The sequence below is a fragment of the Anopheles ziemanni genome, chromosome 2 (assembly GCF_943734765.1).
Source record: "Anopheles ziemanni chromosome 2, idAnoZiCoDA_A2_x.2, whole genome shotgun sequence".
NCBI lineage: Eukaryota > Metazoa > Arthropoda > Insecta > Diptera > Culicidae > Anopheles > Anopheles ziemanni.
The window spans coordinates 12,225,437-12,252,407 of record NC_080705.1 but is presented as its reverse complement, the minus strand read 5'-3'; the positions used below and the strand labels follow the sequence as shown (position 1 = coordinate 12,252,407).

The window sequence follows — 26,971 nt, the reverse complement described above, 5'->3', positions numbered from 1 at the left end:
TCGGCGTTGGTAATGCGGCAGTTTTGAAAATTTAAATGTGTCATTATTCGCCACTTTGATGCACGGTTTGCTCATTAGCATCAAGTTGGGGCGTGAAATGAGACAAATAGGCACCCCGGTGGCAATAAATTACCGCCGTGATGTTGATTGAGCGGATGATCGCTGATCAATTTCGAATAAATATGTAGATTAGGGACGAAAAAAAGTGGTTGCAGTTTTTTTTGGATACTTTCGAATTTCAAAACCAAAAATATAACGATCGTTTATGAAGCAATGATTCCTAATCGAGATCATAATAGCACTCGGCACGTCAAATTCACCCGTGGAGCTCAAGAACATCAAGAATTTTAGTGATACTCTTGTATAGAGCATATCTTCATATTTAAATGATAGACGTGTCTCTCGAATATCAGACTCTGGTTGAACCGCTAGATAAATTCGACATCCAATTTGAATACAAGGATATCAGAAAAAACTGATCGTGAGATAATTTGTGGTCTTTTCTTTAATCAACTCCCCCTTTTTGATGAATCATTCCGAGACGACATTCTGCATTAAGTCATCCTGCCCGTTCCCTGATATCCGTCTCGATCATTAAAGCTGACACTTTGCGATGGCTCCCATCGTCATCTCCGATCTTGCTCCTTCAGATGAAGTCCAAGCGATGGATTAACCATTCTACAGCTTACCGTGCCGAACATTGTTATGAAAACGAAACCACTCAACCACAGCTTGGTGGTATTTGACCTTTTTTCTAACAAGATTTTTTAGGGACTCCATCATCGTCTTCAAGCGTATTGTACGTGGTGACCGCAATCGGGGTGACTAAACCACCCCAATTCCCTCTTAGATGTCCACCGATATGCAACGTTCCGCCCAAAGTTGTCCACAGAAATGATGGTGATTCGTGGTATTCGGCATTCGTTGGGTTTCACATATTCGTACCATTTCTCACCTTTTACGAGCTGTCCTGTCATTCAGCCGGGATCGCTCTGTCCGTGGCCAACGTACGATGATGTGTTTTTTTTTTTCGTCGTATTCTGCTTTTCCTGTCTCCATTCTCCACAAATTTGAATAGTTTCGTGGTTTCTTCAAGTCCTCCGGGAGGGTAGTTAAAAAAATAAATGTCTGCCTTTACAAATTCAAAATCCAATCCGTTTGAGCGACAGACCACATAAATATAAAAGAACTGTAAAAGAACGAACCTCAGCCCCGTGAAGCTCCGGGTCCTACGGCGGCAGAATGAGTCGAGAAAAGAACGTCCACACAGCCGTCCTCCGCCCTCCGATCCTCCCGGTTAAAGGGGCCTGCCCGAGGGATCGACTTGCGGGCGTGCATGCGTGCGTGCGGTGTGGCGTGAGCGCAAAGATAAATTTAATTTCTTTTTGTATAAATTATCCCGTGAGCCTTCTTCGCGCCTGCTTCATTTTTCCCGAGCGGGCGCGTTTTGTTGTTCTTGGCGTTGACCGTTGGCCATCGTCTTGCAAGACGGGCGAGCCGGAATGACCCGCGATGATGCTGCTTAACTGATGCCCAGGTGAATAATCATGCGTTGGTCACGGGTTTGGGGTGAATTCCCGGTTTGAGTCGTTCTTTTTAAAACGATACCACGACCGGCACAGGGCGACGATTAAAAATGTTTTGAAGTTAGTTTTTCAGTAAAATACTTTTTTTAAATATCTTTTTCAGCTAAAGACATATTGAAAACATGATAGCTTTTGCCATCGCAAAGATAAAAAGGACTAAGAAAATACAGAAATAATAGATTCCAGATAAATTTATAACCCAAAAATAAACTAAAGATGATAATGAAACGTTACAATGCGGAAAAATTTAATTCTTAAGCGTCAAATTATTCATTTCTTGTAGAAAATTCAAGATACTATATTCTACTCTAGAACTTAAAAAGGTATGAAATACTTTTTAAACCAGTTAGAAGTCAATATTTAAACTTAGATGATTACCATTAATTATTTAAGTGATTTATCCAACTTTTTTTGTTTTTGAGGAAGTTTAAAACGTTCGTTTTTTTTTTGATAAATTAAGTGAATAAAAAATATAACCATCGGTGTTATGGGAAATCAGCTGAAGCTCGAGATCACCCTGTGCAGACCTTAACTTATGAAAAGGTAAAACATCGATTGGAAAGAGGCATTGCTTGCGTTCTCGTTGGAGCAGCTCGGGATCCCGGCCCAAAACCAATCGCCTCGGAACGAATCTTGAAAAGAGGTCCAGAACATCGCTGGAGCCGCCGAGTCGGGACAGGACCGTCTCGTACGGGCTTCCACTTGGACTTTCGCAAAACGACACTGCTTGGGGTGGGAGCAGCATCCTCGCCAGCCCACGATCGCGTGAAGAGGAAGAGAGCGAGAATTAATCGTTTGAAATCTGTTAAAAACGACACCTCAACCAAATTGAATAAAAGCTGGTGTGAAATGAAAGGAAACCGGTTTTCTTTCTTCGCGCTACGGTTCTCCGCGCCTGCAGTTGTCCTCCCCGTTCTCGTTGGGGCTCCGTCGTTCGGATTCTGACTCCTGCCTTCTGAGTCGTCCATCGTCGTGCGCGCTAACCCTCGTTCTCGCTCCATCTTGGGCGTCTTATCTTATTGATCGCGCCGTTGAATGGTCCATTCCTGCGGGATTTTCTGAACACGCGCGCGTGCATGTGTGTGTGTTTGGGGAGTTTCGGTTTTCCCGTTTTCGAAGCACGGGCGCACGTTCCCCGTCGGTGCGAACGTTGAAGTCGATACCTCCCTTCGACGGGACCCCGCTGGAACCGATCGAGGGCCACGCCAACACGCTCGAACCGATGTACGTATGTACCATTGTTTGCAATTGTGTGTCGGAGGGTATGCAGCCTCGGCGACCCACGGGCCAGCGGACGGTTCGAAAGCCGATGTTGTTGGTCACGTTTTAACATCGTTTTTCGCTGGCGACCATCACACCTTTGCGACTCCACTGCACAATGGGCGTGTGAATCCTCAAAAAAAAATTAGTAAAAACTAAATATTCTTACAATAATTGTTTTTGTTTGTCGAGAAAGATATGAGATGAAGCGTGAAAAGCAATCAAAATTAAATGAATTTAATTAGTTACAAAAATATTATGTTAAAGGATTTCCGAAGTTGATAATCCTCTTATACAAACAAATGAAAATTGGTAAATCCCGTAATAAAATCCATTATTTAAAAAATTATTAGAGGAATGTTAGTTTGAAGTGATTATATTTGTCCAATGTTTTACTGCAAACGCATCCAATGTTATGTTTCTCCGTTTAACCAATGCTTTTACATCTGATTAGTTCCCCGGGGGAATGAAGCTGCGAATGAGCAAACCCCAAGAAAAGGTGCAACCAGAGATCAATCCCGGGAACGTTACGCTAGAAAGAAGGGACGAGGAAAAAACATTGCTTCTACATAAATATCCCATGTACCGCGCCATGGGACGTTCGTGGCGCGCGAAAAACCCCCCACTACCACTACCCAAAAGGTTCGTCGCTCGAACGCGCGTTGAACTCTTTTCCGCAGCTTCTTCAACTCGGGCGCGCCATATTTGCCACGCCGTAGCGGTAAGGAACGCGATCATCATGCCAGCGAAAAACCGTGCCCGGGCCGTGTCCAATTTCGATTGCGATCGCGCGGTGGTAGGTGGAAAGGTGGAAGGCATCCAAACGGTCGTAAATGGCCGACTTCACACCGACTTCGGACGAGCTCATGGTGGCCCGGGACAACGGGGGCTAATTTGCTGCCTCTAGTAGCCATGGACCTTGCGTGTTCTTTACGGTCTCGATTCTTGGAGGCCGTACTTTTGTTGCTGTTGCGAAACCAATTCCGATTCCGGCCATCTGCATTCCGTATTTGGCCGCGTCGGGCCAATTCCTTTCGCGGGGCGAACGGTGCCAATTTATGGAAAAAGGCCTTTGCTGGCCTCGTGGTGCAGTTTGGGCGTGAATGCGGATCAATTTCTCCCAAGAACGCGAACGCGAACCATTTTTCAACGGCACACAATACATGCCACACTTTAAAAGGATTCTCTCGTCCGTCCCGAGCCGTTCTGGAACGGGGGGACACAACATCGTTCGTCCATTCCGGGCGGGTGCTGCTTTTTACGGGATGGCATCCTGCTCCTTCCTTGGGGGGTCACGAAAGGGGACGCGATCCTGCCGGGTCGAACACATAAAATTGCTAGTCGATGAATATCGATCGCCGGAGCGATTGGCGCATTTTTACTCAGAAATGCGCCAACCGCGTCGGTGTGGTTGCGCATTACCATTGCGCGACGCCCAAGGTGTTCCGGTGGAGGGCGGCCCATTCTGATGTCATCCGGTTGATGTATCACCTTCGCGTCGTCTGCTTTTGCTCGCTCCTTATTTTACACCACACGCCAAACGCGCAAGTAAAAGGGCAAATGGGTGAAGCAGAAAAACGAACATGCCTGGTAATAAAATCTCTCACCCGTTCCACGATGGATGGATTCTGCGGGAATGCCCATTCTCGCCGGCGATGGAAATGAGCTTCCTGTGCTTCACTCAAAGATTCATCACTCGGAAACCCTAAATTGCCTTTCGGTTTTTATGCTTTCGAAGCGGTCCAATGCATGCATAATTTTTGTGGCAGCTAGTGGTGTTAAAATGAAGTCCATTTTCGCAGAAACCATCTGCCCGGGCCATTTTTAACAACAGTCGCTTCCATTTGCACTTTGCATTTGTTGCTCATTATAAGTAAAAATCTCCTATGCTCGAAAAAAAAGGAGTTTCAAAGTGCAAAATTAAAAAGCAGTGCAATTTGCGGAGAATTGTTTAAGAAACAGAGAACAAGGTACCGGAAACATTTATCGTTTTTCTAATATTTTCTTTTTTCATAAATAAACTTTTATTGGGAGCAATGAATTCTCATTATTTTGGTACCACCATTAACGTATATTTTGTAATGCAATCCCTCGAACAGATCTGCACGTGAATAGATCCGCACCCAAGTGTTGGTAAATGTATCGCAAAACCCATCAATTAGTAGCGGAAAATTCTAATATTTCCGTTTCCCGCTCGCCTCTCGCGCACCTGTGCAGGCGTAAGTGATCAGTCTGATTGTAATGTGTTCCGGAAACAATCGAATCGAGCCTTTAAGAGCATCAAACGAACGATGGGCTACCATTAGCCGTCGGTGGGCTGATTCTTTCGGAAGCTACAAAATGATTGCTTCCTCTGGGGCAGGCTTCCAACAACCCATCGTCAGAACTCGTGCCACCATCGATCGTTCACAATCGGAAACAAGAAACGGTCGACGCCCAATCAGGCCCACACAGAGAACTCACGACGGCCATAGGCCAGTGCGCAGCAATCGTAATTACTACAACAAAACGCGCTGATTAGAGGGGTTTCTCCAAAAACGCGTCCGAAATTATCGCTCCGTAATCACATAATTACCCATCTGAGTTTCCAATCCCAATGGCACGTTCATCGGATCGTCCATTTCCTTTCCTTCTGTTCGGATCCCGCGGTCTATGCCTCCGCTCCCCCAACGCCGTGCCTCTCGCCCTACGACGAACGAGGGAAAGATCGGTTTCGGTTTGTGATGGATTGAACCCTGCGGGATGGCAGCATCATTCTCATCGCATCTTATCTCATCTCCCATATTCATCCAACACAAAGTATTCAGAGTACACTGCACGACCAATTTAGACGTTGCTGATTGAAGAAGAGCTAAATTTCTTATTTAATTCAATTTGAAGGTATTTTTCAATTCAGTAAAATGTTTTTTCAAATATGAATAAAATAAGAACCAATATAAAAATGTTAAATCACGTTGTTAAACAGTTTTACGTCTTTATATTTTGCTAAGATTGATGTTTTTGCAAACTTGTTTACAAAGTCAATAATACTAAAAGAAGTGATAATGATAAAACTTTTTTTTAAATTGATTTTGCTCAATCTATTTAATGTTTCAATTTATATTCGTTTACAATTCTACCTTTTATCTACAATCTTGTCATGACACTTTCTGTATTACCCAAAAAAAAACTAATGATAACTAAAACTAATTATAAATGAGATAGTTATTGAAGTTGGTTATGGATTATAGAGACTTCAAACTCGAACGGCTTCTTACGCAACTGACGTGAGGAAAATCGTAGTTCACTGTAATCCTACTCACGCTTTTTCCGTTCCTTCTGTGTCCACACAACCACGCGGGGAATACGCACACTTGCACACCGCTCGGAAAAACATCTTCCCAGAACATCTCGACACTCAACCATCCTCTAGCAAGCGGAGGAACCGAAAAAGATGGAATTCCCTTCAGTCCATATTCCTGGCAGACATTTGTCTTTTTGTCACTTTCGAAAAGTGAAACGTGCTTCACTTCGTCGTTCTTTTCCTACGCTGTTTGCTTTCCGCTCCAAACTGCATCAAATCCCGGGTACGGGTGTGCATTTCATTCTCTATTCAGTTGTGTTCGAAGATTTGCCTTCCCTTTTGCTGTCACTGGTTTGAAGAGGAAGGTTTTTCTGTTCCTTCGCCGCTTCAAGTTTCCAGACGACTTTGCTTTTCTTTCCTCTTCCTTGCTTTATTGAACCGAAACAAAGTTTTGAAAAAATCGTTCAATCCATTTTTCGAACGATTCTTCTCGCACTGTCAGGCGGGCGAGATGTACATTTTTTCTTTAATTTGTTATCCCGCTCCGTTTAGGTTCGGTTCAATATATTCTCACACTTTGAAATATTCTCAATTCCTGCACGATGGTATTCCAGCAGCAAGCGGGAAATTGTCCCCGGAATGGCTTTTCGTTGTTTATGGTTTTCGCTTCCAGTTACGATGCTGAAAAATCCTCTCGTTTCCGTTCCGTTTGCACAATTCGTTCGCCAGTTCGAGTCGTTTCGTTTTCCACTCGATTGGTTTCACTCCGTCGCAGCAAAACATTGTAGATATGTAGATGGAGCGCTGCATGGACGGCTGCATCCCCGTGCAAGGGAGGCGATGCAGCACCGAAGAGGAGAGAAAACTTAAAGAAAAACATCCAACTTCAAACACTCCGCACGCAATGCACTCGAGCATCTAAGACGAAACCGGGCGAGGGAAAAGTAGAAGCAAGTGTCAAAAAGGAAGCCACACAAAATATTACGAAAAGAGCACGAGAACGGCGGACAACGGGAACGAAATGAGTCGTAACGCGGCGGAAGGATTGCTACGAAGAAGGTGAGGGATGCGGGTGGCCGGATGACGTGCGGGGTGTGGAGAAAAGCGAAGCGATTCCACTGAAAAGGCGAAGAGGAAGACTCAGTTTCTCAGCGTCACCCAAGGCTGGTTGTAAAACGATCGTTTTCCATCTTCTTCTCCGGTTGTCCTTCGTCCCGAGGGCATAGATTTATGCTTCCTTTGTGCCTCTTCCAGAAGGCAAAAAAACCATTCGCACACACACACACACACACTTACACGTGGACACCCGCTTGTCCATCGATAGATGGCCGTACATATGGCCAGCAGAAGGGAGCGGATTGAGAACGGCTCACGGACCACGAAAGTGTGAAGAAAGAAAGATGGTGGACAGAGGGCCAAAAGAAAGACGGTCAGAAACGGTCGGTTAAAAGCGGAGGATAAAATAAAGAGATTCCGAAAAAGGTGTGATATGCCATCCCACTTGCTCAGCCTTCCGGTAGCCGGTTCGCGTGATAAGATTAGCAAGAAGAAAGCACGCCAAGAAACGGAGGAAGGAGAGAGAACGGACAAAAAGTGTGCGCTGGTGAGCATATTCTCCTAACCCTGGCATCCCTTGGAATCACCGGACGAGCTGCGATCTTGCGATTCAAAGAGCTTCGCAAAGAATTGTATCGTCCGGATCGAGGGAATTTCCTTTGCCCTTGGACTCCGGAATGGGAATCCGAGGTCTTTTCCAAGACGAGTTCCTTTGTCGAGCGTCCGGTGATTTATGGTTCGGTGTTTGCGTACGATTTGAGCCGTAATTATTTTCCAGCCGGGAAAATCCTTTCATGTCCTTGAGTGCACGGAACACATGGTGGTCACATGTGACGAAAAGTTAAAAGGATGTCAACGTTCACATGTGGCTGTTGGCTTTTCGGGTTCGTGGGGATTCATTGATTTTGTCTCAACAATTAAATGTGAAATTCGTTGAACAGGACGTCCTTTTGTGGACAAATTTCGAAATGAAAATCATCTTTCGATGGGTCTTTTGATACATGTGCTTTCCAGAAAACGTTTTGTTACTATTGTTGAAACTCTATAATGAAAGATTCTCTTGGTAATTCACGGTTCTTAAAAATAACAACATGAAAGACGGGGTTTCCTCTGTGGAAGTATTGGTTCTCAAATATCACATAGAACATTTAATTTAAAAGAGATATCGATTTAAACTACAATATGTTTATTAAAGAGAGCATTTCCTTGAAAATATTTGGTGGGATTTGTTGATCAATAGGATGCGTCTAATCGACACATGATTTAACATTTAACAATAGCATTTTTCTTCTATTATATTTTTTTTACTTCCACTATCCATACTTTACCTTCACTATTTCAATTCTTCAGTTTTTTATCGATTTAAAAAAAAGATGATTTTCTTTTCTCATTCGGTGTTGAAATGATTATTTTCATTCAATAACAGACAATCAGTGGAATCTTGTAGAATAAATTCAAATACATAAGGTTGCAATCATCATGGATTAAAATATATACGTTATATATTTATGGACCTAAACTCAGCCTCAGTCGTTTTAGTACCTTTTTATTTAAATCTTTCAATTTAATAAGATTTCGTTTCCCAAATACTTCCCCTCAGCAATATGATCGATTTAATTATGAAAATGTATTCCGAAGATGATACGCACACATTCCGTCCAAATCGGATTAGCCCTTTCGACTCCCTTAAGGCCGTGGCGTGGTTTTATTTCGAGGGGCTTTTCGTATCGAAGCAAAGTATTTCAGTATTGAATTGACCGAAAGGAGACATCGTATTACCCATCGTAAAACCCGTAATCCCCTTTGCCCGTATGACCCGGCTCGCCCTCGACCTCTAGCAACCCCTAGCCAGCGGACACAAGGGGGATGGGCGGTGGGGTTTCTTTTTCTTTACAAAACGGGAATCTTATAGAATCACATCATCCGCCATTCGAAGCTGACCGCGCGATATGCCGGTGATCGTAATATCAAATGTCCACCGTTAGTCCCATAATTGATGGTGCTATATCGCCGGGCAACCGAAATCTCATCTTCCTCTCGGGCATGTTGACATTGGGGGTGAGCGATAGATTCAGCATCCCGGGGGTGAGTGGGAATCCGAGCCATTCAAACGGCGGCTGTGGGAAAGAGAGAGAGAGAGAGAGAGCGCGGGTGCGAAGTTATGCTTTATCGAATAAATCAAGCCGCGAGGTAACCCGATAGAATGAACACACCGTGTGTGTAGGTGTGAGAAAGAGAAACCGATCGAGAGGGCGAAACGGAAGAAAGACACAAAAAAAAAGGAAGATTAAGCAACACATCCTCCCACACAGCATTTTGAGCGTGGCATCGAGCGGAAAGATGGGAACGTCGGTGACAAAACGTCTTCGCTTCGAACGACACGGCTTGAAAACGTCAATTTTTCCTCCTTTCCAAATGGAAGCGGAACGGGGAGGCACAGGCGGGGTGTTTTCCTAATGCGTTGGTGTTGTTGCGGGCCACCCCCTTCCCTGTGCCACTGGTCTGTGAATAGAAGTAGGGAAAAAAAACCCAACCAACGTACTCGCTTCCCACACGCATCCAATCGACTTCCCGTACCCTCCCTTGCCACCCGTACAGAACACCCTCTCCCCCTCGAAACGACGACGACGACGACGACGGACCAGAAAGTCAGTGCCAAGATGTCTAGAAATTCGTCGTTAGCTAGACAAGGGGTACGCCTTCCTCAGGCGTAGAAGCAGCGGAAGGATCGGGAGGGGACTGCCGAGCGGAAGAGAAGCGAAGACTCGGCGGTTGTACGGTAGTGTGCGTAGAAGTGGGTGAGCATAAGAAGAGAAGAAAAAAAATCCACATGGTGTTAGGCAGGGGTTGGCAAAAGAAGTGGAATAGAATTTAAAAAAGATTTCTTAAAGTACCTACAGACTGTCGCCAAGGCCTGCCAAGACAAGACCAAGGCAACACTTGACAAGCTACTAGCAAGTGCCAAAAAATCTTGCCTTGGTCTTGCCCGTGTGTGAAAGCCCTCGGTAATACTCAGCAATCATTGGATTTGAAATTGCTGAGAAACCGTTGGTGATTTCGGAACAGTCGATTTGATTCATTTTCATTCGTTCATAGTTGAACGACTTTAGTGCCTAATCTGTTCCAGGACACAAAATAACACAAAATTACACTACAAACAGCGTTTCACAACACAAAGCACTGCACTATTTTCGTAGACACATCCATTTCTGATGCACACGCATAGAAAACAGTTTGCTTTGATTGTTTCGTGAACAAGTTGTCAAGTGTTGGCGACAACATTTTCTCGACGAGCAACTTTTGGTTGGGCTAGCCATCACTAGTAGTCGCTAGTGTAGAATCGCTAGCGAGTAGCGCATTGGCGGTAAGTACTTGGCGCCAATATTGGCGTAGTCTGTAGGCGCTTTTACACAATCTTTGGATGATACAATAAATTGAACGATACCAAAAAATGTAAATAAATGTTGTGGAAATGTAAAAAATGAGTAACAATTTATTTTTCATAATTCTTCTGCATCTAGAAAAATGAGGGATCATAATTTATTTTTACATATTGCTAACTGTTTGGAATATTTGCGTGGTGCTTATTCTTTAGTCATTAATCTCAAGGAGCAAAGGGTCCTCAACAACAAGGATTATGTCTTCTCTTAACTTGAAGTAGTGTTGTAAAGACCATGCCAAATAGCATTCTTTCTAAATTACTAACATAACTGACGTTAAATGTTTTCGCAGTTACTGTCCATACTTCTTAAGTTTCAAAACCTTATATAAAGTCAATTGAAAACGTCCCGTTATATTAAATGTGTTGGCTTTCAAAACAACAAAATAGAAGAACGTAACATAAATAATTTCACAACTATGCTCCAATTGGGCCTCACAGGCAACACAATTGGCGACCCCTGATGCAGGCACGCGGAGGAAACCAAAGAAACGCGCATTCGCTTGTTCTCTCGTCACCTCGCGCAGCCTCCGCCCGCTCGCTTCCCTCCCCTCCTTCCACCCTTGTACATCTCTTTTCCGATAATCGCGCACAAACACCACCACACACCCGCCCGCGTTCGAGCATATCGAAGTGCGGAAGAAAAGAAAACACACCGTCACCGAGAATGGTCGCCGGGCAACACAACACCCGGACCGCGTCGGGCATGTAGCGTTCAGTACGTTCTGAGCGCTGCTGTCGAACGGTTCGGCGGCGTTTTTCCACGTAAAGCTCGCGCATCTCGCGGGGCGGATATCCATGTGCACGCGCTGCCCTCTGCTCCCGGTGTAGTGGTGGTCGTGGTGTTGGTGGTTCAGTGCCTTTTTCGAATTTCATAAGACAGTGACGGGAAACGACGCAGGCGCGTTTGCGCTTCGCGGCTCGCCTACTTGTGTTGTGTGTGAAAACGTGAGGATACGTAGCGATATCCACGTGCGGGCGAGCGGGACAACGATACCGCGAGAAGAGAAGCATACAAAAAAACATACACGGGCAAACAACATTGACAGCAAAGGCGAGCGACGACGAGAGTGTTGTACTGGTTTTTCGGTCCGCGAAAAAGTGTTAAACTCTGCGATGCTGGGGCGAAAAGTGTGACTTTTTGGATTGATTTTTCGGCCCGAAATCGTTGCCCCACGGGCTGGCAAAGGGTCACGATCGACTGGTGCTGGTGGAAATTCCCTTTCGGTGCAGACAGCAGCCCGCTGCGCCGCCGGGAAGTGTTGGAAAACTGGACAAATCTGTACCGTTTGGTGTTGTTGCGGGATTTCTTTCCTTACCCTTCCACGGTGTTACAACCGGAGTTAGTGTTCGCGCTTCCATAACCGGTAGAAAATAATCGTCCACTTCAGAGCGAAGAAAACAGACACGGCGCGCAGCACGATGGTCGCCACTGCCGGACACTGCTGCTGAGAGTGTTGTTTGTGCCTCCTGGCCCATATGCCAACAATAACAAAATCTTAAAGTTTAATCATACTCCGTCTTTTACCCCCGTGGAGACGCGGGCGCGTGGGTGCTGGGAAGCAGCTGTGCCTCCCCGACCGAAGTAGGCCTCGTCGTTGAACGTGAGGCAGAAAGCAGCAGCAGCAACAACAACACCAACCCCGGCAGCAGCGTGGGGTTAGAAAAATAGCAGCCGAGACAGTTGGGTTCCTGTCGCGGCGCACGAGAACGTCATCCCCGCGTGCAGCCAGAAGCAAAACAAAAACAATTCATGCGAGAAAATTAAAGTCCCGCGGCGAGAAGGGGAGAGCGAAAGCGGAGATAATCCTCTCGGTTGCACCGTCGTTCCAACGGGGTGGATAAATAATAAAAAAAGGGAAAGGAATAATACCGCGTAGTGCGTGTGTTTAAAAGACGTCGAAAATACGCGCACCATTTTCCGTGCGTGGTAACGTGGTGTAACGATTGCGTTGCCAGACTCAGCGTGTGCCAACGGGTGGTGCTTTTCCGAGGCTCATTTTCCGGGAATCAGCGGTTGCAGTTGCGCTTACGATCGAAAGTGCATCTAACGTCCGGTGGAGGTCGACGTAGGGAAAACCGAGGAACGTATCCGATTACCATCCGACCCACTGGATGTTCTTCGTTTGACCTAACAAACGAATGGTTCTAAATAGCGCACACTGTACACAGTTACATAGACTGTGCGTGCGTAAACATTAAAAATAAATCTCAATGACCAGTGCGAAAATGAACCGCAGGCCGCCATTTTAACGTCGTGCTAAAAGATTATTAGGTTTACCCTCCTCGCGTCACAGTTATGATTCTTGCGCCGGTTTAGAGACAGTTTCGGGCAGACATCATGAACCCCGCTTGCCGGTACCAGCCTCCTTTTCCCCGGCACCCGTCGGACGGTGCGGGATGCGTACGCAGCACACTGCGATCGGCCGCAAATGGATGGGAAACTCGAGACACCGGTGAAAACCATGATGCTCATCATGCCGCCAGCACCGCTCGGGGACCGATGACGGCGAACGACGCTGTGGCGGTGGCGACAAATTGAAAAGCGGAGGAAAACACGAGCAAGCGAGAGTAAAAACGGACAGAAAAGAAAAGAAACGGTGTGGCGGCAGCATAAGAGGGAAAAGAATGCGGCACCCGGTGTGTGTGTGTGAGTGTGGAAAGTGTCAAATTGTTTCGTTTACCGTGTGACTTGAACTAAGAAGGGGAGAAAGATCGAAGCGAAAACGACGTGCCTTGCAATTGTTTTGTCTGCGCCAGAAATTGCTCGCGTTGCAGATAGCATCGGTTGGCAAACAAAGGGAAAAACAAATTACAAAACCGTTGGTATTTAAACGAGGGGTGTCGATCGATCGAAGCGCAAGAACCCGCGGAAGATCACGCGATTTCGATGGCGCGAGTGACGGTGGACCATCGAAGAGGAGCCGACCGGGGCAGGAGAGGTGAATTAAAAATAAAAATGCTCCGATTAATTGCGACCATCGTCGTTGTCGCTGGTGTCGCGATCGGCTTGCCCGAGGGGGCGAGGGCCGAGAATGGTGGTGGTGGCGCGGTGCCGGACGCATCCGGTGGCAGCTTCTGCCAGCGGCAGTGTCCCTGCCTGGGAAATGCCATCGATTGCTCGAAGAAAAACCTCCGGACGCTGTTCCCGATACCGCACTGGGTGGATAATCTGTAAGTACCATTTACCGGGTGCGGGCACCTTCATAAATGTTTTTCCCCACCAACGACCTCCCCATTTTCCCACCCAACGGTTGTTCCTTTTTAAACTTCCATTAGTTGCGAATTCTTCGCCGAGGCGGACCGTCTCGCCACACGCCGCTCGTTGACGGTGATGTCCGGAGGAGGATTGGATTTATTAATACACACCACCATACACTCTTTCTCTCTATCTGCGTGCCATGCCACATTATGCCACGCATTACCGATCGTTCCTCCAAATGGCCGCTGATGGTACGCAGCATCCCGGCGCGGGCTTGCACTTGGAAGATGTGTGCCGTACCGTCAAAAAAGCGAGACGCGTAGCATAATTTCCCCCACACCGCATGAACACGGGAGCAAATTAATGGTCCCGAGCCGGGCGTAGTGACATTTCCGGCAGAAGTCATACTCGTTGACCAGCGAAAGGGGGGATCGTTCGTGAAGATCCTGGTACTGCCGGCTCGGCTGTCCATCTTGCCAACGGCAGCAATCCATCATACCGGGAACGGCGCGAATGCACTTGCTCTATGGCGTGCGCATGCAAAGGTCGTCCGGTGCGGATCCCAACCTCGCTTCGGAAAAATCACGATCGACCACGGAAAAGATCACTTTCCCATTAATTTAAAGGTCTTCGACCGCTCGTTTTCCATTTTTGACTTCCAACACTCTTGACGGCAGGCCTGTTCTGGGACGTTCTTTTCCCAAATTAGGGCGGAAAAAATGGAAAGGAAAATGTCACGAAAAACTAGCTACAGCGAGGAGAAGGAACATGGTGAGGAAATTGCATACACACGGCCCGGAGGTCGGACACGGTTTTCTAGTCTGGTCGCGTAATTTATTCACTGGTTGGCAATAATTTCGCCCTTTCTGCAAATGGACGTTTGAAATGTTTGATCGATTCCGGTTCGCTTGCAAAATTGGTACGGTTCTCATGCTAAGCGTGTGTGTTCGTGTGTATTAGATGAAACTTTTTGGTGAGATACTGCAAACGGCCACGGCATGGGAAAATAAATGCGATGGTGGTGAGGGCTGAGGGGGAAGTGGAAGTGGTAAATTGATACTGAAAAGGGCAATGATTTGGAGCGATGCCAAAAACGTCCCGTGGTGGCAATAGAAGGATGGATAGATGGATGGGTCTATGATTAGAGTCTTCTGACAGCTGAAATTGATCAAATATGATAGACGTGCTGATTTGAAGTTTACGTGCTAAAGAATCCCATCAGACTTAAGGGCTTTGCGTGTAAGTACACACATTGCGATGCGAAGATATAATCGATACTATATGAATCATATCGAGCGAGGAAAATTCAGACCGGGCATTGTTTTAAGCCAGCAAGGATAGAAAGCACTATATCCGCATGCTATCACCACCTACGCTTACCCGTTAACACTTTCTCACGTCCGGTCGTGGTGAAATACGTGACCGCAAGGCTCCATAGGAGGGTCTAGAAATAAAATTCTAGCTCAGGCACATTCCCTACGTGGGATATCCCGGCACGTGTTCCCAGTCGTGATCGTTAGAGGCGATCAATCGACACCAACGGATCCGCTCCGGATCGTCTGAGGAGGTCTCGTGAGAGTCGAAGGTGATGATTGATTGACGCTGGAAGATCACCGTTTCTTCCTTTTTTCGTTCGGTGGGGAGAGGGGAAGTGTTTTCATCCGGCGAACCCTTTCGTCAGTTCGAACTAAACGAATGTACATCCTAGAATAAACTCTTGGTATACAATAGAGGTTTACAAGAACGGTTCATTTCACAAAAAGTATTCTAATTCAAACAGATTCCCATTTTTGAACAAAAATCACCATGAACTTAAATTAAGTGAGTAATAATTCTACAAAAACCTGATACATTCTTGTCTGAAATATTAAAAATTAAATGAGCTTCAATATTCGATGAGCTATTTCAAAACAAGTTTAATTAAGTTCTATCAAACAAGATACAAGATTGGTTCTTTTGCATATACAGTAAGATACAAGATTGTTGTAAATAATTTGTATTGCATTTGTTTCATTGTAAACAATTTAGTATTTAGATTTTCTTCCTGTTCACCTTCACATTGTTGAATTTGACGTACTTTATATCCCACTTTTGGACACGTTTGTTTTAGATACATTCACGAATTGTTGATCGCGAGTTGTTTATAATAAGAATGTTAATCTTATTGAATTTAGTTTCGAGAGCGATTTGAATGTTGGTTTTGGCCTTCTTCATACATTCCTAAAACAGTTTATTTTATAGATGGTTTCTTTGTTGAATCAAACGAACTGGCACGATGAATGAAAGAAGTCAGAGTTGGTTTAGATTGGCCAAGAAATTTCCCTTTTTGTACATTTGTGTTTGGCCCAACTGTTGCAGTGAAGATAATTTGTTGTAGATCTGGGCTGCGATAAGTTGCTAAATGTGCACCGTAGTGTTATTGTCCAACTTTTTTAAACACCATCCAGCCATTAGAGACCATGTTTGCTCTTGCCACAGTATTGTAGGGCAGCTTATCGGCAGTTGTTTTGCTTACCAATTGCAATTGAGTTCTCGCCCACCATAATACGGCAAACGTGACACAGGCCACGCCAGTGATTTCTGCGAAGGCGTGAAGAGAAAAAGAAACACCAACGACCGAAGTTTGAATGTTGCGACCAGAACCACTCGTACGGCTTCGATTTCCTATCGATGGAACAACCGGAGGGGGGCTTTCCTGTTGACATTACATTTTCCAACACTTTTTGTTTTCTCTCGGCCGTGAAGTGCGCAATTGTGTTCCGTTGTTGTCCGGGCGGGCGGTGCTCGTGCGGCCACGGAACGGTGCTTGATTTCCGAGAAAAGTACGATCCGCAATGTGCGCCAATTGCATCGCATAAGGGCAGAACGCGATCTTTTTGCTTCCATTTGTGGCGGTTTTGGTTTTGAGGCCATGTTCCGATGTTTGTTGCCGTCATTGGTTGGACATGATTTTCCTTCTAAACACCACGATTGGATGACAGAGGACGTGTGTTCGATTTTGGACGTGGAATCCATGTTCTTTTCATATCAGCCTTTTTTTCCTCGAGTGCTATATTATTGACCTAACCTATTTCGTTACTTTGATGTTACATTATGAAATACTTAGGATGTCAATTATTGCCGTTTAGTACGTTATGTACTAACATTTTGGACGTTTTTTCACAACCAAAATGCTCTTAAATGTTCCCTAAAGGTGTTCACACCTTAGCAATTGCTCTTATTCCACAACTTTCTTGGTTGCAATTGTTACCGTTTATGTGAAAAACACTATCGACGAGGGCAAAACATGAAGCACCACTTAAAGAAGCAACCAGCTTCGCTAGCGTGTTTGAACAGGCGGTTTTCTAGGACCTACATCCTCCTCCCCTAACCCCCAAACCCGAATCCACCGGAGAACCTCGGGGACAATCTTGCCAATCGATCGATGGTTCTGTTGACATATCTTATGAACGCTTTTTTACTGTCCCTCTTCGGATGGCTCTTGAAACGTCTCTGTTTATGTTGCGATGATCGATAGTGCGTCCTCAAAAGGCTCGAAGGGCTTAGTTTTCTTCGGCCGGTGATAAGAAGAATCCTCATGTGCATGATAAACGCGTGCTGCGATAGTTGTCCACCTATGGAACCGATGTTGGAAGCAGCTAACTATCTGTCTCCCTATCTATTGTTTGCCAAAGATATATGACAATCAACTGAATAGGTCCAATTCAACGGACAAACAATGCTGAAACGCTGCCTAGGTGCGAAGGGTTACTGATAAACGTGTAGTGTTGTTAGGGTTAATTCTATTTTTGATACTTCGATCGTCAAACTTTAGGATCGTCAAACTTAAGGAACAACTTTACGCTATTTAAACTCACTTTGTTCTTCCGTAAGCATTTTGGCATAATAATGCCATTTGTAACACTCAATCTTTATGTTGGGTAACATATTTTTACGATTCCTAGAAGAAAGAACAGTATCCGATTGACTCGGTCCATTATCGCGCCCTATTGGCGGTCGGTTTGATAAGTTCGATAAGATAGGCGGCATCCAATTTATTTACTTTACTACCTACCTACCCCCCCACACCGCAAGGCAACACCTTTACCCCACTCCCGAGGTAACCCTCACCTCGTTAGTTATCGATATTCGTTCGATAACGGCCATTGGCGCAGTGTTGGTTGTAAATTTTAAGTAACGGAAAGCAAAACATCAAAGGTAGAATCTAGTTTATTATGGTCTCCTAATGATCCTCCCCTCGGGCGTGTGTTTGAACGCCGTGTTTGGAGTTTCTCCTAAAGGTTCGAAAAGCAAATGCATCACTTTTTGTAAACAAGAAATTGCTCGCTTGACTTTTTTTTACCGAACGATCGTTTGCTATCTGTTATCCGCTAGAACGAAGTTGATAATGCCATGAAACATCCGCCAATCAGTTGTGTGTCACTTATGGGGGGTTGTTTATGGCACATTTTGGTCCTCCGACTTTTCAAAAGTCATTTACAAGTTACAGTAAATAGTATCATAAAATTATGTGAAATTTATTTTAAGCATTAAACGCTGGTGTTTTGATCGTTTCGTTCTATGGTTTTTGTGACCACTGCAGTTTTGGGATATTTTGTTTTGGTTTAAACTGTGATTGAAAGTTAATTACACATTATGAAATCACTGGTAACAAACTTCTTTCCTTTTGGTAAACGTGTAAACAAATCTTTGTTGAAAAATGTAAAAGATAAACATAACGCAATGATGGAAGCAGAAAAGTTTGTTTAGTTTTTGCCCATACAAAGATCCCCTAAACACACATGCATCACACAAAATTAAGTGATGGCCACGGCGGATTACCAGTATTTTTTTTGTGTTTGTTTGTTTTTCCACATTCTGCAAAATATAGCTCCCGACCATGCTCCGTTATCTTCGGCTTCTAAAACTCTGTGAACGCTAGTTTTGATCGATTTCCGGAAACTTGGAGGTGATTTAGATAATCTATCTTTCGACCGCAATGTCAACTTCGCAAGCAATTCATCATATTCGACCACAGATAGCAGCGCGGGGCAGGATATTTACTGCAAAGCATAACGGTAGACATAGTTGTTATATTGTAATGGATAAAAACATGTCCGTATACTGTGTGAAACTGGAAAGCTATAGTGAAAACTATCCTTGGTGCTGTTGTTATTTAATTTCAACATTGATTTTTCATATTTATGGTTAAATTAACGCATCATTCTCTTTTCTCTTGTATTACTTTATAAATATGTTTGTTAATCATTTCTCTTTACCCTTTCATAGTGCTTTATTGGATTTTTCTAACAGCACTTTGAACGATGCAAAAAAGTGCATCGCTGCATTCACCGTCGTCGGGTGGTCTGGTTTACGCTTATCCGCCCCATGTGCCGCACCAGACGCACTAACACACATTACGTAAAGTCGTTGGCGCACGGGCAAACTGGCCCTACAGCAGCAGCAGCAGCTGCGGTAAAAGGGCTGCAGCAGTTTTGTGCAACGATCGAGCTCAAAAAAAAAAAAAGAAACGTTAGAAAATAATCGCGATCGACCCACGTAAGATGCGATCTAGCAAATTGACCATTTAGCCGTGTGTGCTGCCTATCGAAACGCTCGTTCAGGTAGAGCCGGGGGTCCGTGGGTGACTAATCCAATCCGGTTGGTCGGGTGGTTGTTTGTGACGTTTGAACTGATCTTACACCACACCCAAACGATTGTGGTCAGCGGTAAATGCTCGTAATTCGAGCCACAATGGCAGCACAACAGCAGCAACACTGCAGCAACGCTATTAAGTAGAGGAAATGCTAATGGAATGTGGGTGTGTTCGAGTTGGAGTGAACGCAGGGAATGGTCAATAGAAATATTTTGAAGTTAAGCGAAAGTATCGTTCAATTTACACTGAATTCAATTACGTTTGCCCTTTAGTTTCAACTCTTAAGTTTGCACAAAACCCAACCATATCTGTCTGTTTTATCAGTTAAATCGTCTGCCTTCTAGTATCTTCGCGGTTATCTTTGTACGCGACAGATCGCACTCACTTTAACTCCTATTTAATTCGCCACCCAAACAAACGTGAGCATGCATAGGTCTCCCCTTTTTAAATTGTAACGCTCTTTTTTTTTTTTTTTGCTGGTAAAACAGGCTTGTTTCGGGAGCACGGAGTTCCGTAGGGGGGATGTGTCACGCGGGGGTCGCGGATGTTTAAATTTATTCTTACGCAAGCCGCAGCGGAAATCAACCGGGCAGCGAGCAGCATATTTATTTGTTTACGAGTGTTTTTTTTCCTTCTTCCCTTTCAACTCCCAATTTACTTACGTACGAACGTTGGCGAATTTTGTGCAGCACCGGTTCCAGCAACGAACCAATGACTCATCGGAAGTGCAGCGCAGTAATCATTGAGTAAATATTTTGCATTCGACGTGAATACCCGTTGGATAATATGTAAAGGCAAAACATTTGTCAAACGTTGTTTGTGTGCCCTTGAAATGAATTCGCAACTTCGGCGTGGTATTGACATGCATTTTTAGCGGGCGCAATTATTGGTAGCATAAGCATTATCATTTGTGTTAGCTGCGCGGGTTTATTTGTCTAAGAATAACACAAACATAAACCAAAGTCAATCGATTCGAAAAACAGACGCAGGGTAAAACGGGAAGAGCAAACATGACAACCGCACGTCAATGGTACACTTGGGTCACGGTAACATGTAATTTGCAGAATAAAAATGGCACACATTGCACAACGGTGGGTGACGTTGGGTTGTTTTTTTTTTAGGTCGATCTAATGATGGAGTAGGGAGTCCCCATCATAAATTGAGCATTGTCCGCCCGCGCATGTGCATTTCTCACCTTCGCGACGACGTGATTGCAGCTAAAACCCGTTTGGCGCGCGCTTTAGTTCCGCCGGGTTACACTGGGGACCTGACCCATTCATGAATCGCACCACACGGAACTTGTATAGTTTCCGGGGCGAACGTGTGTGTGAGAGAGAGAAAGAGAGAAACAGGGAGAGGGAGTGTTGGGTGGGGGTGAATTAATCCACCGCAAATGCAAGTTTGTTGCACACACATTCTCGTGTTTTCTTTTTGTTTTCCTTCGATGGCGAAACCGCGAACACCTCAGCCAGCTTGGTGCCACGAAGTGTGTTCGTCGTCGCTAGTCATCGAGTCGCTTGATGGCACACTTATCTCCCATTTCCCTTCCCCCCGTCGCACAGGACAAATGCGCGGCAAGTTTTTGTCGGGGGCGACAATACGAAAAAAAAACTGAATGTCACCCCGAACCATTGCATTAAAAAGTGCATCATGATGACGATGACGATGACGACGATGACGATGACGACGATGACGGTATCGTTCGGGTGATAAGACTAATTCGAATGAGCCACTCCGATTGTTTGGACGTGCGGTTGCACACTTGCATTTTCCCAGGAAAAAGACGAACCCGGGTTCTCGGGTCCTCCTCCCCCGTCACCGCACGATGCAGATGATGATTAATGGGCTGATTTGATTTATCGCTATTCTACTCTGTCTCCTTTTCTCGCTTGTCGACTCTGTGCAAGCGACCAACCGATCGATGGATGATGATTTTAAATTCAATTTACTATCGCATCGAGTGCAGACCCCGCCGTTGTCACCGCCTTTGGGGTTGCATGTTGCTTTCCTCCATTTTTATTTTCATTCGATTGCTTCCAACGGGCACAAAAGGGGTTTCATCGACGTTTCGTGCCCCTCAAACGCGCGTCTGCTTGGACAAGTGTTTTTATTTTGGTAAAAAAATTGTCTGTCTTCCCTGGCAGACCGGGAGACACGTTCCCAGGGCCATAAATCATGGAATGGAATCGTTCGGGGAAAACGGCCTCAACCAATCATGATTAGATTATGATGGCGCGGTATTAGAATGTGATCATAGCGATGCAACTAGTACATAATGATGCGCCCGACAGCATACGTAATTGTGGACACATTTTTTTTTTGTGCCCGGTTTCTACAGTTTTTTATCACAAAATGGGTCGCATATGAACACGTGTTTTGTGGTTGATTACGATGCAATTAAAAACAAACAAAACGCATCAAGGTTCAAGTCCGGTTTATTGTGCTTTTTTATGTACTTACTTTGCGGTGGTTGTTTTTTGTTTTGTTTTCAATTATCTCGACCGTTAAAGCTTCTCAGACTTTGGTGGTTATCTTGTGAACCAACCAGAAAGCCCTTTGCAAACCAGTAAATACCCCCGAATCCGGGCTTGCACGCTTTTTCTGCGATGTAGCTCTAGGTATGATTTGTTCCATCATAAAAAAATAATAGGTACACACCTTTTTTTTTGGGGGGCCCTTATCTTATCTGTTCGTGAAGAGTGAGGGTTGTCCCGTTGTTACAGATGGTTAAATAGACTAAAGATTGTTTACTCTGCACTCTACGCTTGTGTATGTATGGACTCCTGGGGAGTCGACCCGAATGTTTAGTTGTGATATGGTGAAGAGAGTAGGATTGCCTACAACTTCATTTTAAACTAGTAATGACAAGCCCGCCAGTGCACGAAATTACTTTATCATTGTCCAACATGAATTGCGCGGGTTAAAAATACGCTTGCACGATCATGCCGCATGATGGGACGACAAACGGTACGTCCGCAGGTCCGTTGAGTTGCGGCGATAACCCGCCGATTTTCCCAGTGTCTGCCCTTGCCGTGGGCAATTTAATGGGAAACCTGATTGATTTATAATCATCGCGAACGATTTGTGCGATTGTATGGGCGTTTCTTTTTTTAATGTTCGGTATGCTTGTGTGCGATCTTTTTCCTCATTTTTTTTCTATTTCCCTATCCTAATCTGTGTTTTTTTTCGTTTCTATTTTTACTAGCGACCTGGCGTCCAATCGTCTGAGCCACGACACGATTTCTGCGCAATTAGCCGACCTTCGCAAGCTACAAGAGTTGTGAGTAAAAATTAAACTTTGTTAACGCAAGGCAGCGATAAAAGGGGTGCATCTCCCGCGAGTTGCGACCTGCTGTCTGTTGTCTTCGGTTTATTTTTGTTTGATTATATTTAAACCACCTATTTATTTATTCCCTTCTTCTCGGCAGGAGCTTGAATTACAACCGCCTTAAACGGTTGCCAGTGCTGCGTGGTCTGCGAAATCTTACGAAGCTGCTCGCGAACAACAATGAAATCGAAACGATCGACGTGGAAGCGTTGGCCGGACTGCCGGGACTCAAGTTCCTCGATCTATCCCGAAACGCGATCCGGGAGTTGCAGTACACATCCTTTCCGGTGAAAAATATTCTGCAGTACGTGAATCTGAACTTCAACAAGCTGACGCTCCTGACGAAGGGGACGTTTGACCGTTTGCAGTCGCTGAAACGATTGTAAGTACTTGGAAGAGCGTCATAAGAGGGACTTGTCTAGTGTAGGTGTTGACATGCGCTTTGTTTCGCTTTTGCAGAGAAATCAGCAGCAACGCGTTGGAGGAGGTGCAAAGTCTTACCTTCCAAAATCTGAACCAGCTGAAAAGTCTCAAGCTGAACAACAACCGCATTCCGGCCCTAATGGACGGCGTGTTCCACGGGCTGATCGCGATCGGTACGCTCGAGCTGAACAACAACAGCATCACCATCATACGCAAGGGTGGGTTCTTCAATCTAACCAGCCTGACGAACTTGGCCCTCGCGCGGAACCGCATCGCCGAGATCGAGCAGTCCGGGTGGGAGTTTACGCCCCGGCTGATCAACCTGGACCTCGGCTACAACCGGCTCGAGTCGCTCGATCGCTACACGTTCGAGGAGCTGTCGGCGCTGCAGACCCTCAACCTGCAGGGCAACCGCATCTCGGCGATCGGCGAGGGTACGTTCAACGAGACGAAATCGCTGGAAACGCTCTATCTGAACGAGAATCGCATCTCGTGGACGATCGAGGATATGCGTGGGCCGTTCCTGGGCCTCGGGCGGCTGGAGCGGCTGTATCTGAACGCGAACGAAATCAAATCGGTCAGCCGGAATGCGTTCCTCGGGCTGAAATCGTTGACCGTGCTCGAGCTGAGTCAGAACAACATCTCGTCGATACAGAACAATGCGTTCAAGGATACGAACCGGTTGAAGGTAGGTTAATGCAGCGCACTATAACCTAACAAGAACCATTTTAATTAACCGCTTTGCTTCCTTTGCAGAGTTTAATTATGAACTCCACCAACCTGATATGCGACTGTAACCTGGTTTGGTTCTACCACTGGATCAAGGAACGGAAGGAAGTATTCCAAATCGATGCCGAGTGCATCTATCCAATGTGGTTGCGCAATCGGCTGATCCGTAACTTGCATCCCACGAATTTTACTTGCTGTAAGTATATGGGTTTCTCCATTTGGAACTATCTCCGTATACTAACTAATCTCTGTTATGGCCCGTTGTTCTTTTAGATGACTCACCGAAACCTCACCTGATTGATGAACCAAAGTCGCAGCTCGGTATTCGTGGGACCGACCTAACGCTCGTGTGCACGGCCACCTCGACCGCCGCCGATCCGATGACGTTCAAGTGGAAGCAGGACAATCTGGAGCTGCCAGCGTCCCAGTACACCGTGGATCAGTTGAACAACGAAAATGGAACCATCGGCACGACGGAGCTTACCATCCCGAACATCCAGCAACCGGGCGCCGGCAAGTACCAGTGCATCATCACGAACAGCTACGGCGTGGTGTACTCGCAGAAGGTGAAGGTGACGGTCGGCACGTACCCGAAGTTCAGCAAAACGCCCTCGGATGTAAGCGTTCAGGCGGGCAAGGTGGCCCGACTGGAGTGCGCCGCGATGGGTGACCCGATGCCGCAGATTTCCTGGGAAAAGGACGGTGGAAACGATTTTCCGGCGGCGAAGGAGCGGCGTATGCGTGTGCTGCCGAATGAGGATGCGTTTCTGATACTGAACGTGCAGCCGGTCGACATGGGAGTGTACAGCTGCACGGCGGAAAATGCTGCCGGCGTCATCCGGGCGAATGCGTCCGTGGTGGTGTTCGAAAGTCCCTCGGTCTTGCGGCCGGTCAGTAGTCTGGAGATCCCGATCGGAAAGGCAAGCGTGCTGGAGTGCAAGATCACCGGGACGCCAAAACCGAGCATCTTTTGGTTGAAGGATGGCGAACCGGTGGGACTAACGGAGCGCCATTTTGTTACGGCCGAAGGGCAGCTGCTGGTGATCGTCGACACGGAGCTGGACGATGCCGGGTTGTATGAGTGTCGGATCGAGAACGATCTTGGAAGCGACAGTGGATCGACGCGACTGACCGTCATCGATGGGCAGGTGGAGGATATGCATGAATCCGTGCCGGGCGATGTCCCCACAGTGGATGGGGAGGAAAAGCGGGCCCAGGTATTCGACACCGCACTGATGGCGGTGATGTTTGTGCTGCTCATGTGCGTAGCGGTGACATCGCTCTGTTGGTGGGTTTATATGAGTCGCATTAAGAAGCGCATGCGTGGAGGTGTTGGCCGGGGTGGGGGAGAAACGGTACTGGATCTGGCCACCGGCATGGAGGTTAATCAGCCTAATTTGATCGTGCGAAGCGGTGTCGGAACTTCGACAACTCCTGCTGGGTACTTTGAGTACCTGATTCCGATGGTGCGCAATGGGGAGATCACAACGAACGTGGACGAGGATGGCGACAGTGCCGATGGCCGGACCATTGGACGGGACGCCTGCTACTACACGGCGGTACACACCAAACCCACCACCCGCTCGACGGAGCTCGATTCGGACGATCTGGATGATGATCTCTCGTCGAAGGATTCCGGAACCGGCGGTGACTGCGCGTCGGCCAACGGTTCAACCAATGCCGCTCACCGTGGTAGTCGTGAGGATCTCAAGTGTCTGCTGCACTCGCTCACTCGCAAGCACACCAGCGATCTGGATCTGCACGATCGGCCACAGTTCAACCATCCGGCTCGGCGATCACATCAGGAACCGCACGATCCGGACGAGGATCCACGGATCGAACCACCGCCACCGATCCCACCGGTGAACGCAACGACCGCCGTGCTGATGGTCGGTTCGTCAACCATCCCACCCTCCCCGCCGGTCGTCCCGCACCGCAAAGACGATCGTATCCCCGCACCGGCTGCCTTCGTAGCCACCCGTATGCCAAATTCGCAAACCTTCCCCAGCTCCTTCGCACACTCGCAATCGGGACCACCCGGATCCGCGTCGCTGAACCGCACCTCCTCGCTGGAATCATCCGCCGATCCGGTGCTCCCGCCGAAGCTTCCCGTCCCGCACCAGCAACAGATACAAGTGAATCAGCTGTATCAGCTGCTGCTGGAAAATCCCCGGTTGGTGGAAAAACCGGCCAAATACCGAACCAAATCGCTGGTGGAGCAGTGCCGTGAGTCGGATGACGGCGTAGCAACGTCCGACGGTAGCAGTGGCATCGATACGGGCAGCAGTAGCAGTAATGGTAGCACGATGAACGGTGAGTCCGGTCGGGGCCGGGTAAAACCGGCGACGCGAGCGATTGGCTCGGACATCCGCCGGGAGGTGAACCGGTAGAGGAAGCGAGAGCGAGACCGTGGTACGCGATTTGTCACCAAGCACCAATAGATTCAGCTTTGTTCGTTCCCACAAAGGGGCGGATTTTATCAGCAGCTGGTTCTGCTGATTACTAAACAAACTATTTAGATCTACGCTAATATAGGCTACACTGGTAGACTTCAACCAATGCCAACCCCTTTGCCTGCTACCCTCAAAACGATCAATTATCGCGACGATGGGTTTTGAGTGGGGAGGGTTTTGTCGCACTGACGGTTCGCTCTTACTAATAGCTCATTCTTCGATAGCAACTCTTCTCTTCCACCTTTCGATCCAATCATTCCACAGGCATGCCTCTCCGGAACGGCATGTTGATTGATGTTTATATGACCTTCAGTGGAAGGGAGCTGTAGGGTTTACGTACGCTTGTTTGGTAGTTAGATTTTAGGCGTGTGCAACACAACAGAGTGTGTTGAGGTTTTAACGCGTGAGTGTAGACATTTATTTCAAAAAACGTTCCTTCCCTAATAGTCTCGCAATAAGCGCCTATGCCTGTGTCTGTTTTGGTGTTCCGATAAGCGAACGTTGTGTGCCCGTGTTTTCAGAAAATGGTGTGCAGTTTGTTTTCTACTTTTATTGCTTATCAAGACGGAGCCGAATG

General features: G+C 46.4%; 1 protein-coding gene across 1 annotated transcript; it reads left to right on the top strand.

The window, feature by feature from the left end:
• Window positions 1–13,583: 13,583 nt before the first annotated feature.
• Window positions 13,584–26,331, top strand: LOC131292981 (leucine-rich repeats and immunoglobulin-like domains protein 3). The gene is made up of 6 exons (XM_058321062.1): window positions 13,584–13,798; window positions 22,667–22,741; window positions 22,890–23,171; window positions 23,249–23,900; window positions 23,969–24,137; window positions 24,215–26,331. Exons 1-6 carry the CDS (start codon window positions 13,584–13,586, stop codon window positions 26,329–26,331), a joined length of 3,510 nt encoding a protein of 1,169 aa, XP_058177045.1.
• Window positions 26,332–26,971: the final 640 nt, after the last annotated feature.